This window comes from Cnephaeus nilssonii, assembly GCF_951640355.1.
Source record: "Cnephaeus nilssonii genome assembly, chromosome: 6".
In the NCBI taxonomy this organism is placed as follows: domain Eukaryota; kingdom Metazoa; phylum Chordata; class Mammalia; order Chiroptera; family Vespertilionidae; genus Cnephaeus; species Cnephaeus nilssonii.
In genome coordinates, this window is record NC_137077.1 from 75,916,052 (window position 1) to 75,929,407 (window position 13,356).

The following is a 13,356-nucleotide window of genomic DNA, read 5'->3' on the forward strand; positions in this document are numbered from 1 at the left end:
GTACAAGACCACAGCATGTACTCGACTTTTGTGAACCCTTCTGTGTTCTGCATCTTTAAGATAGATAGATACATGCTTTTTTTTTTTCTTCAATTTAAACAAGAAGTTTATTTAAACAACAAGACACTGACTTGAAGGGAAAACTATCTGGGATTCATTTTTTTAGACTAATTTATCCCTACTTAAAGACAGATTGCCCTACATGTAACAGCTACGTACAAAAAAGTTATAAAATTGTCCTTGGTTTTACAAAGATAAATGAAAAACATTAAAATTCTCCAATCAAACAAGGTATGCAAGAATTTTTATGTTGTTCTTTTTTTGTTGAACAGTGAGAGGAAAACAACTTACTGGAATCCTATATAATAAAAGCCTAATATGCAAATCAACCAAACAGCGGAATGACTGGTGGAACAACTAGTCGCTATGATGTGCACTGACCACCAGGGGTCAGACAGTTAACATAGGAGCTGCCCCCAGCCCGCAGGCCCCAGGCCAGCCTAGGCGGGTGCCAGCAGGGCCCCTCCCCCTCCCCCGGTCTCCCCGCTGGTCGCCCCACAGATCAGCTCTGATCACCGGCCAGGCCTAGGGACCCTACCAGTGCATGAATTTTATGCACCGGGCCTCTAGAATAAAGATAAGAGCTGAATGAGCATGCCACTAATGGAGAAAGGGGGTGTTTTCACAAAACCAGTATTATTTCCCATCCCATCTCAATTTGATGTCAATCAAAACATACCATTGGCCATTTAGTTAAAAAAAAATGCAACTGCTTGTGCACATCCATCAGTTACTTTATATACAATAAAGGAATGGGGGAGGGGAAATGAAAGAATAACGAAAACTATACTGTAGCAGTCAGATGTGTTGAACCCCATTGCAGTTTTCTAACTGAGAATGTCTTCTTGGTCTGGAGGAACAGAGTTCAGGAGTAAAGTAGCAGGTTCCCTTTTTAGTAGACCCCTCCTGTCTGCTGCTGGAACACATCAATTGTATCTTCCTCCTCCATTTCCAACTGTGCAGGTGTGTCTGTTTCATTGATTGGCTGCCCGTCAAATCAGAATCTGATCTGCCTCATGACAAACCCTGTCATTCACAATAGGCTTTCCTTAGTTTAATAAGTGGTGTATGCCTCTCAATCTTAAACTGCACCACAGAACCATCCTGCCCCGCCACCTTCAAATTAATATGATTTTTGTTCTCAGTCTTGACTCCTTCCTTGGGCTTTCCGTTGGCCATGGCGAGCACCAGTCTCCTCAGCTGCCGCTTCACAAAAGAGGTACCAGGTCTGCACCAAACCAGCACACAAGCGGCACCAGGAGCGGCAGAAGAAGGAGGCAGCCGACTCATGCTTTCTTTCTTTCTTTCTTTCTTTCTTTCTTTCTTTCTTTCTTTCTTTCTTTCTTTCTTTCTTTCTTTCTTTTTTAATTGATTGATTTTAGAGAGAGGAAGGGACAGGGAATGAGGGAGGGGAGAGAGAGGGAGAGGGAGAGGGAGAGGGAGAGGGAGAGGGAGAGAGAGAGAGAGAGAGAGAGAGACAGAGAGAGAGAGAGAGAGAGGCATCAATTCGTTGTTCCACTTATTCATGCACTCAGTGGTTGACTCCTGCATGTGCCCTGACCGGGATTGAACCTGTAACCCAGGCATATTGGAATGACATCCAACCAACTGCACTACCCAGCCAGGGTGACAGACACATGCTTTCATTTATTTATTTATTTTTTCTGAAGCCTCCCCTGTGTCATGTCATCCTTGTTCATATCTCCAGCTTCATGGCTAAGCCTAAGAGACAAGGGGACCTAATCAGGAGGTCTTTAAAAAAAATATTGTGATACCTACAATATGTACATTATTTGTCATCATCGTATAATAGATAAGAACAGGAAATAACTGGATAACATTTAAATGAGAAGAAATTAGAATTGAGAAATAGCTGGCTTCTAAAGAAGATGGCTTTCCACTATATCCTATTCATTCTTCATCCCCTGGGTCCAGTCCACTTTATTACCTCTTCTTCACCATCCATACGCAGACCATGTCACCTCCTTGCCTCTAGTTTCTACCCACTCTGTTGCATTGGGATTGTTTCGTATGTAGGCAGTTACCTTTCTATAACAATTTGATTATGTCTTTACCTATTATCCATCTTTATTATGAAAAATTTTTTGCAGCTTTGAGTAGCCAGACCACTTAATTTCTGAACCTTGGTTTAACCTTTGGTAAATAAGGATAATAATACTTGCTTCATATGATTATTGTAAGGATTAAATGAAAGGACAGATATATAGCAGTCACCACCATGACAGGCAGGCAAGGACTATCAGGCTCTCAAAAAATGGGAGTTTTAGTTATTATTCTTTTTTATTGTTCTCCAACACAAGCCTTCCCTTTCAGCTCGAATGGTGTCCATACTTCCCTATGCATTCCATATCCAATTTTGATATTGGTTCTAAAATTTGAATTTTATGCTACAATTTTTGAGGTCCTTTCTCCCTCTGCCTTGTCTATATAAGTCCTATCCGTCCTTTAGAATCCATCACAAGCCCTATTTGTTCTACAGGTACCTTTTTGATAGCTTTATTTTCTATTAATCTGCTCTTTCTTTTAACTTCCTTAACACTATCCTATCTAATAAAAGAGTAATATGCAAATTGACCATCACTCCAATTCACAAGATGGCTGCCCCCATGTGGTCAAAGATGGCTGCCCCCATGTGGACACAAGATGGCTGCCACAAGGTGGCCAGCAGGGGAGGGCAGTTGGGAGGGACCAGGTCTGCAAGGGAGGGCAGTTGTGGGCGATCATGCCAGCAGGGGAGAGCAGTTGAGGAGGACCAGGCCTGCAGGGGAGGGCAGTTGAGGGGGGACCAGGCCTGAAGGGGAGGGCAGTTAGGGGCAATCAGGCTGGCAGGGGAGCAGTTAGGCATCAATCAGGCTGTCAGGGGAGTGGTTAGGGGGTGATCAGGCTGTCAGGCAGAAGCAGTTAGGGGCAATCAGGAAGGCAAGCAGTTGGGAGCCAGCAGTCCTGGATTGTGAGAGGGATGTTCGACTGCCCATTTAGGCCCCATAGGATTGGGCCTAAATGGGCAGTCGAACATCCCTTGAGGGGTCCCAGATTGGAGAGGGTGCAGGCTGGGCTGAGGGACAACACCCCCCCCCGCCCCGTGCATGAATTTCGTGCACTGGGCCTCTAGTAGAAGATATAACTCTTATAACACCATAGGAAAATCTCACTCCCTAGTTACAATGTCTTCCTAGTATATATTTTGTATTTTTTCTCAGTGTTTCCCATTGTTTTTCTGTTTGCCTCCCATTCCTCCCCCCCTCCGCCCCTCCGCCCCCCCCCCCCAGGAGAGAATGGTTTTGTTGTCTTTTTGCCCTTTAAAAAAAAAAAAATAAGCATATATTAAGTGTTTGGTAACCAGTTGTTACATAAATATAAAACTTTGATTACTGTTGACCAGTAATAACTATTATGTGTATTTGCTTTCCATAAACTTTTTAATGGCAATATCTGTCAAAAGCATTTAGTATTTGTGTGTTTGAGAACACATTAGCAAATATTATGGAAATCTTTTGAAATTTGAGCTTTTAGTACTTTCATCAAAGAGAATATGACTCAAGTACTGTTTCAGTTTGAAATGCTTTTGTTTGCAAATAACAGGAAACCTTGTCTCTGGAGACTTTAAACAAATAAGGGTTTATTTTTTTCTCAAATAATAAGTTCTTAAGCCAGCACCTTGAGCGTCTCAACATCACAGACCTTCCTTTCTCCTCGGTCATCCTGGGCGTGTTGACCTGCATCCTCCCACAGGCTGCTTCCTTCTTACCTGATGCTGGCTACACTTCTTAGCATCAGGTCCTTGTTCTGGGCAGAGCGCAGTGGCAGAGGCTAAGTGTAGAAAGAGGCACATTTGCCTTTACATTTTTTGTATTTATAGAGTCAACATAAACTTTTATGGAACTCTAGCCAGCAAACCTCTAGTTACATCTCCTTGCATGGAATGGCCCCACGTGGTGACCCTCCCTGGAGGGTGACTGGGAGCAGGGGGCTGAAGGTGAGGGTTGGGAAAGACACCAACAAGATGCCTCACAAGCAGCTTAACTAGCTATTTTCCAACCAAAACCCCACTCCGGAAGTGCCCTCAGCTACATATCTTTCAGAAAAAAGTTAACTCTTTAGGCCCAGGGTGGGGAACACCTGGCCTGTGGCCATATAAGGCCCCTCAGTATCATTTGGTCTGGCCCTGCCAAGGCATTAGGGGTGAGTTAATTAAATGTTTGACCAAATATAGCAGGCTAATTTTTAAGTTGATAATTTTGTATGACTTGCAAATGATGATAAAAATATGCAAATGGCCCTTGGCAGAAAAAATGGTTCCCCATCCCTGCTTTAGGCTAATGAAACTATTAATTTAACTTTCAGAAGACAAGTTTACACTTTTTTTTGAGGGGTTTCTGATGCATATTGGCTTTCCTTTTGTTGTCGAATACATTGCTATCTCAGGTGTGGATCGAAGAACTCAGAATTTAAATCCTTGTTTTACTGCTGGAAAGAGAGAGAAAAAAAAAAAAGAGAGAGAGAGAGAGAGAGAGAGAGAGAGAGAGAGAGAGAGAGAGAGAGAATAAGGTACCAGTGATCATCTTGAAAGAAACAACAGGAATTTATTTCCCCTTCTGATCATGTGTGCACCCTTTAATTTTTTTCATTCCAAGCAGAGCTCAGGCAACCCCAAATTAAAGCCACTCATGCCTGGAGCACACGATGATTAAATCTTACCTGGCCGTTCGGGAGATGGACAGGTAATAGTTGCTGCAGAAAACCTTTTGTGGTATCTGAAAAGAAAACTGTCACAAAGAGTGCTGTAACTCCTCTGTGCTACAAGAGAAACTTAAATTACATCAGCTGAGGTTTCTTTGAAGGTGCGATCCCTTTAATAGTATTTGACATGTGTTAACGGAACAGAAAAGGCGTCCTAAGTAAAGTTTCATTATCTGTGGGAGCCTGTTGCAAATCCCACCGTGTTGTGATGTATGTTTAGCTAATTTCATGTTCTTTTGAAGCTGCTCTTCAGTAGCTTAAAATGGGTATTGCCAGGAAACATTGTATATATCAGCACACAAGAGCCTAGAGAAAACACCACTTACCCTTTGGTAATGGACAAATAGATAAAAGCGGGAGAGGGGAATTATCTTTATGCAGATGTCACATCAGCCTGCAATAGAACAAGATTATTTATGCTTTGGGGAAAAAAATTACCATTTTATTTTTATCAAGATGCACAACAGGCAAATAGCTGCTAAAGAAGAAATTATTTAAATTGATATTCAGTGGCTTATTTAGAGCATCGAAGAATATAGTGAACATTTTTAAATTCCCTCACACACACTGGTTTATTTATTATTTTATTTTTTAAATTCAAGAAATACTGCAAAATGCTTCAGCCTTCTGAATTAGGAAGTGGCAGAATGATTCGCTGCTTTTGTCCGGCTCTTTGCACGGGCAGTCTGTTTGCTCGTCGGCACTGTTCAAGGTGCTGATCCTAAATTGTAACTTACTGGCCCTGGCTGGAGAGACATTGTTTGCCTGTGTTCCTGTGCTGCTGAAAGCATTATGAAATACATTTAAGAATTCTTATATAGAGGCCTCTCTTTGTATTAGAAGTTTCCTCTAGTGATACAAAAAGCTTGTGTAGCTGTTAGAAAAAGGTATGGGACATTAGAGTTTTTGGAATAACCCAGAACTGTATGTGTAATTTTTAAATTTTCTTTCTTCGCTTGTTCAGTTCTTTAGCTTTTGATCCTACCTGGCATTTTCCTGTCGAAACAACTAACATCGTCAACATTTCATCCATCAGACTAATAAAGTATATGCTCTGAGGTAGGCACATTGCATTTTCTCTTTCATCTTGAGTGACAGGGCTTATTCAATAATAGCATTTAGCACTATGTGTGTTTCAACCAATGATCCTTAGAACCAATGCACCATCAACAGGAATCCCCAGTGTGGGGCGTGGTGAAGAAGGAGAGTTTTTTCAATACAATAGCTCAGTTGTGATACAGCATAGTTGTGGAATAGCTCCATAATTAAGTGTTACAGCTCAATTATGAAGCAGCATGGCCGTGAAACAGCAGCTTTTAAGGAGGCCCTGGGGCTGATTGCTCTGGAGTGAGGCCCCTCTCCTGCTCTACAGCGCTGCTCTGCTCCACCTGCTCCAGGCAGCTCTGCTCTGCTCCTGGGAGATGTCTTCAGTGTTTCAACTCCATTTGGGGAAACCCAGTCTTCAGTGAAAATGGAAAGTTCGCTCTCCTATCCAGAGGGGAGCTGACTTATTTAGACAGAGGTTCCTGCCCATGGCCTTTCATTGGTCCGGCCTCATGCAAATGAAGACTCTCGAATCCTCGCAGTTTGGTTAGTCTAAAAAGCACTATCCTGATTGGTCAGAATGGAGCTGCTCTGATGGAGCTGCTCTGATTGGTTGATAGAGATGCTGATGGGGCCTTAGTCCTATTGGTTGAAACAAAATTCTAGGAACTCCTTCATAAAGGCTGGCTCATCCAGTAGGAATACAGTGCAGGCAGCAGTTCAGTGCTTCTGGGAGGCAGGCAGCTCAGTGCAGGCTTCCCCCTGAAGTGCAGTTTGCATGAGAGGCCCCTGGATAGAAATGGCTGCTGGCTCTGTCTTTAAAAGTTGAGCCCAGTGAGCCACTAGGAGCCCTTCTCCATAGGTATTTTCTTTTTCAGGGCCCACATTGCATTTGTCTCCTGGGTAGTATTTTGTTGAATTAGAACAGATATATATGGGACACATCTTATTTCAGCACCTATGTGGTGCATTGGAATGGAATTCAAAAATGACCAAGACGCCAGCTTTGTGAAGGGACACACGCACACATGCTAGTACACATACACACACAATGGGCATAATTTTGTCCCCTGGTTATTCAGCCAAACACAAGTCCAGAAATTTTTGTGAAGGGATTTTGCCGATGTAGTTAAAGCCTCAAATCAGTTGACCTTAAGATATGGAGATAATCCAAACGGGCTTGACCCCAAAAGGTGAGATCTTTAAAAGCAGAACGTTTTCTCTGGTAGTGTCAAAAGAGAAGGTGAGAGAGAGATTCAAGGCCTGAGAGGGACTCTACTCAGCTGGCCATTGCTGGTTTGAAGAAGGAGGGGGGGCATGTAAGAAGGCAGATAGATGGCTCTAGAAGCTGAGAATGAGCAGCTCAGAGCTGGCAGGCAACAAGGAAATGGTGACATCAGTCTGAGCACAACAAGGAACAGAAGTCACCCAGCAACCTTAGTGAGTGTAGTAGAAGTTCATTCCTCCCTAGAACCTCCGGATAAGAGGCCAGTGTGGCCATCACCTTGATTTCAGCTTGGTATGAGACCCTGAGCGGAAAACCAACCGAGTCATGCTGAACTTCCCGCCTAGGGAACGGTGAGCTCATAAACCTGTCTTATACGTTCCTACATTTGTGGTAATTGATTATGCAACAACAAAACTAAATGAGAGGGTGGTCATTTCCTCGATGCCAGGAGATACTAGTGACACTGAATTAATTTCAAATGTTAGGACAACCCCTTTTCTCATGACTTGGATAACATTAACAGAACTTTAGCCTTTAACAGAACTTTAGCCTTACACTTTATAACCTAATTGCACACATAAGAAAATAGAAGTCTAGAAAAGTTAGATTTTGTCTACGGTTTTGGAGCTAGCTAGTGGTAGGGCTGAGATAGGAGCGTGTATCCTGATGCAAGGTTCAGTGTTGTTTCTATTATATCTCACTGTGGTGCCTAATGAATGCCAGATTTAAAGTGGAACAAAAGCCAAATAATGGCAATTGTAAGGAAGGAAAAGAATAAGAAAAGTAATTTCAGGAGAGCATTATTTTTTACCTAAAGATTCCAAAGCATGGAATAAAGTGTGGTATGCATTGCTGTGCCTGGTTTGTTAGCCAGTATAAAAACATTGACACATTCAGTGGAGTAGAGCTCCCTTCCCCATGGGCCTGTGGCTGAGTTCTTCCAATTATTCTTCTGGCATTTTATTTGAATGGCTTTTTTTTTTTTTTTTTTTACTTAAACACATTTAGCACTTTATTTTGATCATCCTCAGTGATAGCAGCTATTTGACACTTGAGGATTAACTTTATATTGTTTCCAAATAGCTTTTGGATAGTTGTAATATGACAAATCGGATTTAGTAATCAGTCTGTGTAATAGATGAGAAAATTGGTCTGGGTAATATAATAAAAAGAAAATACTGCTCATGTGTTAAGATGGTCTTTCCTATTCCCCCCTCCCCCCCCCGAAATTAAATATGACCACAGTTTTAAAAAAAATTTAGAAGTCATTGGGAACAATGTTGGCAATAACTGCAGTGAGTACCTGTCTGGTGAGCCGTTAAACAGAACATGTGCTTTTGGAGAGGAACCTTGTCTTGACAACTCCCTATCGGTAGGATGGTGGGAGAGGTACTTAGCCTCTGCAGACCCTGATTTCTTAGTGTGTGAAATGGAGACTAACAGCATTAGCTTTATGTCTGTCACACAGGAGTTACTCAGTAAGCGAATGAAATAAGTGAACTAAATGCTGCAAGTTGTATGAAGCTCTTACGTGGAAATGTGGCACACGGTGTGTGCTTAAACACAGTTTGCTTTTAAAATACTATTTTTAGTGGTAGTTACATGATATGTTTAGGTTTAATCAATAAGGGTAGCTTGTTGTTTAATGTGAACCCAAGAAATAGAATTCCCAGTGCATTCCAATCTTGGCTTATTTCGCAGAAAATCTGTGTAGAGCCTTCTTGGTCGTGGCCCAGAGTGTGTCTGCTGACTGGAGGAGGAAGAGGAGTGGGTGGTTCTCTTTCCTGCCCAGAAGACCCATGTAGCCACGGAATCTCTCTGGCTTCTCTCGAGTGTGCCAAACTCCTTTAATTTAGACTTGCTTCTACTTTAGAAATGAATATTTATTGATACATTTATATTCACATACCGACGAAAAGAAATCTCCTCTCCTCAACCTATATTCTAGCAAGAGAGACAGACACTTTTTTTAATATCACAATTTACCTGCCTGGCCCCTTCTACCTTACTCTAAAAAGGTGTGCACAGCTTCACTTTCTAGACTTGTTTTTGGGTGTGGTAGTTGAACTCCTGACTGCGAGGCCGAGCGTCGGCACAGAGAACCCAGTGTCCTGGTTCCTTTTGGTCCAAGTGGGCTCCAATTCTCTTGATCTTATTCAACCTTACTGGTCCTACTTAGCCCTTAGAGCAGATATAAGCAGTAACAAGGCCAATGCTTTAGGAAAGAGGATTAAGATGGTGCCAACAGATAGAAACTATTTATTTTGAAGATGTTTTTGATGGAAAAGAAAATAGTTGTCCCAGGAAAACATGCAGTAGGCCAATTCAGATGTTGTATGATGGCACACTGTGTTTATTTGTAGTTTTTTGGCCTTCCCTTTGTATTTACTTCAACAAGTTACGAAGTGCCTCCTAAGTTTAATATCATTGAGCTCTAAAGGTTGCACCATTTTTTAAAAATTGATTTTAGAGGAGAGGAAGAGAGAGAAACATTAATGTGAAAAAGAATCATCAGGTGGCTGCCTCCGACATGCCTCCTACTGGGGTTTGAGCCTGCAACCCAGCCAGGTGCCCTTACTGGGAATCTAAGGAGGCCTTGTGGTGCATGGGACGCTGCTCAACCATTTTGGCTCAGTGGATAGAGCGTCAGCTCGAGGACTGAAGGGTCTCGGGTTCGATTCAGGTCAAGGGTACATACCTTGGTTGCAGGCTCCATTCCTGGTCCATTTGGGGTGTATGAGGGAGGCAACCAATTGATGTGTCTCTCTTACATCTCCGTGTTTCTCCATCTCTTTATCTCTCCCTCTCCTCCACCCTTCCTCTTACTTCCACTCTCTCTAAAAATCAATGGAAAAATATCCTCAGGTGAGGATTAACAAAAAAATGACACACACAAGAACAAACAAAAAAGGATTGCTGTTAAAACTTCCTGTGGTGTTGATGGAATGAGGCTTGTGTTGAAAACCAGCATGCATGACTCAGATGAAGGGACTAGATGGTTCTTGACATCTTTTCCTCATGCTTTTGAGAGGTGACCTGAAACCTTTGAGATAGGTGTTTGCCATTTCTGAAAGCACTTAAAAGATCTTACTGGCATTCTTTACTCCATTCTCCTCACCCACCACCCCCACTGCATAGAGATTACATCAGAAATAATCATAATGTTAATGATTTTAATAATAATAGCTAATATGTGTAGAGATCTTTTTAAACCTGAGGCTAAGTGCTTTTGTATGAGAGCTTATTTAATCTTTATAACAATCCTGTTGCATAATTATAGCTGTAATCAGTCCTGTGAGATAATAGCTGTTATCAATCCTGTGATTATAGCTCTTGTCTATTGAGTGTATCTTTGTGTTAGACAAAACACAAGAGTGCTTTACAGTTCTATGCATCATAACGGTGTTTTGGTCACCGACAGACCGCATATATGACAGTGGTCCCATAGGATTATCATGAAAGAAAAGGCTGGAGCCCACTACACTGTTGAATTCCCTGCTAACATCAGTCAGCTGTAGGGGTTTAATGGACAAGGAGGTTTAATATGCTGTTGAGGAGCTTTCGAGCGCACACCTGCCTTTACTCATTTGTGCATACAAACACACTTGTGTGCTCAAACTCACTTCCCTTTTCTCCATTCCTCTTTATTTCTCTTTCCTCTCAGTCCTGTTGCTCTCTCTCGCTCTCTTTATCTCCCTTTTATTATTTCTCATCTCTTTGTGTCTCTTTTGAGATCTCTGTCCTCCCTTTCTCTCCCCTTCTCTTCCTTCCCTCTCTTCCTTTCTCCCTCCTTCCTGACACATGCTCTCCTTCCCTTTGGCAACTTCTGCCTCCCCAACACACATGCACTGTATATAAAATACTTTATATTTTATGCCATATTTTTACTCTATCATGTCTATGTTTAGAAACATTGTGTTACAGTTCCCTACAGTATTCAGTAGAGAAACATGCTGTAACAGTTTTGTAGCCTCGGAACAATAAATGGGCTATACCATATAACCTAGGTGTGTAGTAGGCTATACCATCTAGGTTTGTGTAAGTGCATTCAATGATATTTAAACAAGGATGAAACCGCCTAATGATGCATTTCTAAAATCCCTGTTGTTATGAATTATTTTTATTTATTATTTTTCTAATTCCTTACCACAGCCTTATGAGATATTCCACCAGCATATGAGCTCTATGAGGGCAGCAACTTTTTTTTTTTTTTTCCTTTCTTCTGGGCTGAATTCCTAGGATGGCAGCTGTTATATGCCTGGAGTCTGGTAGGTGCTCAGTTACTGAATGAACAGATTTCCAGTTTTTGGATGAGGAAACTGTTAAGTAAAGAAAACCTCAAATAAGTTGCCCAAGGTCCAATGGTAAGGCTGAGATTTGCACCTGGGCAAGTGTGACTTCAGAGCCTGTAATCTTTATCTATGTGCTGTGAGAATTCTTACTTTTTTTGGTTAATCAATTTCTGCTTTAATGCTAACTTCTGAGCCAGAATAATGTTTAATCCTAGGTTTCTGAAATACAAAGTATGAAGTTATTTTGGAAACTGTCAAAAAGTTATTTTGAAACTGTTGTGAATCATCTTTTAATGGAGAAGCTATGGATTTGGAGTGCCTAATCTTGAAGAAATCATGGATAATGTGCATATTGCTTATTTAGGGGAAAATATGAATATACATGAATATAATAGTATATATGTGGGACTATATATGAATATGTTAAGATTCTGTGACAGCCAAAACCGGTTTGGCTCAGTGGATAGAGCGTCGGCCTGCGGACTGAAGGGTCCCGGGTTCGATTCCGGTCAAGGGCATGTACCTTGGTTGCGGGCACATCCCCAGTGGGGGTTGTGCAAGAGGCAGCTGATCGATGTTTCTCTATCATCGATGTTTCTAACTCTCTATCCCTCTCTCTTCCACTCTGTAAAAAATCAATAAAATATATTTTAAAAAAAAGATTCTGTGACACACTCAATAATGTTTTTATTCCTTTGAAAGAAGGAGAAATGGCAAATACAGCTTTAGCAAATTTGCTAGTGTCTACTTCATAACATATAACATATAATTAAAATAGGGATTTTTAAATTTTCTTGACATTAGCTCCTACTATTGCTGTTTCCTAATACTTTTTTTCTTTTCCTTTCACAAAAAGTATTTGGAGTTAGGAACGGATATGTTGTGCAGGGTCTGAAATATGTTTTTGATACTTAAACATATTTAGGATGTTTCCAATTAAACAATTTTGTGTTAAAGGGGTGAACAGAATTCCAAAAAGGATTGCACTACATTTTGCTGCCTACAAAACATTGAGAACATGCACTGTATTCCAACCAATATTTTTGGCTCTTGGTTTTCAAAATTATTTTAATTTTTATAGAGGAAAAGGGGCATGCTCTTTTAACTTGCAGTCTGTATTTTTGGTGAACAATATTTCTCCAAATGGTTATTAACCAGCTATACTCCTCCATGGACTGTCATTTTTTAAATTTATTTGATGTTTCTGCTCTCTATCTGGTTCAGGGATCTCAGGACTGGGTTATTTTGAGTTTTTCTAATTGGCAAGCTGTTTATATTCTTGGGAGCATAAACTAGGGAGCAGTTACCCACTCTCTTGGTGCATTTGTTTAAAGAACTTATAAAGGCCAATCACTGCCTGGCTGGTGTGGCTCAGTTGGTTAAGCATCAGGAGGTCACCGGGTCGATTCCTGATCAGGACACATGCCTGGGTTATAGGCTTGATCTCCAGTAGGGGGCGTGCAGGAGGCAGCCAATTGATGTGTCTCTCTCATTGATGTTGTTTCTGTCTCTCTCCCCCTCTTGTTCCTTTCTCTGAAATCAATAAAAACATATAGAAAATATAAAGACCAACCACTACCTCTACCACATTAATTTTGAATTAGGGATATGTGACTTCATAACATCTTACAGGCATGAGTAAACATTTGGGATGTAGAACTTTAAAGAAAATAAATGTAACAACAGAGCTTTGCTTTAAATAGGAACATGAACTTCATAAATACACACCTAAGACTTTTGGGGATAATTTTAGCGACATATTAAGTACATCCTTCTATCTTCTCTTCCCCCCAACTTGTCACTGTGCTGTGGGGGAGCACAGCTAGCGCTGAAATCTCATGTCAGGTGTTACCCTCTTGCTTTCATTAGGCATCCAGCTCATGTCACCTAGATCAGTTGTTTCTGCTGCCCTTGAGGGCTGCTAAGGTGGGAGTTTCTCTCTCTAGGACTTTTCATCATCTCTTTGAATGA

The 13,356-nt window shown here is 41.3% G+C and overlaps 2 protein-coding genes across 2 annotated transcripts in view; one reads left to right on the forward strand and one right to left on the reverse strand.

Annotated features, from left to right (window-relative positions):
• TMTC2 (transmembrane O-mannosyltransferase targeting cadherins 2) overlaps positions 1-13,356 on the forward strand; it is a 416,162-nt gene that overhangs the window by 50,902 nt on the left and 351,904 nt on the right. The window lies entirely within an intron of this gene.
• LOC307100869 (small ubiquitin-related modifier 2-like) lies at positions 953-1,239 on the reverse strand (the record flags this gene model as incomplete). The annotated part of the gene is made up of 2 exons (XM_079773498.1): positions 953-1,029; positions 1,098-1,239. The coding sequence occupies 2 exons, from the start codon at positions 1,237-1,239 to the stop codon at positions 953-955; spliced, it is 219 nt and encodes a 72-aa protein (XP_079629624.1).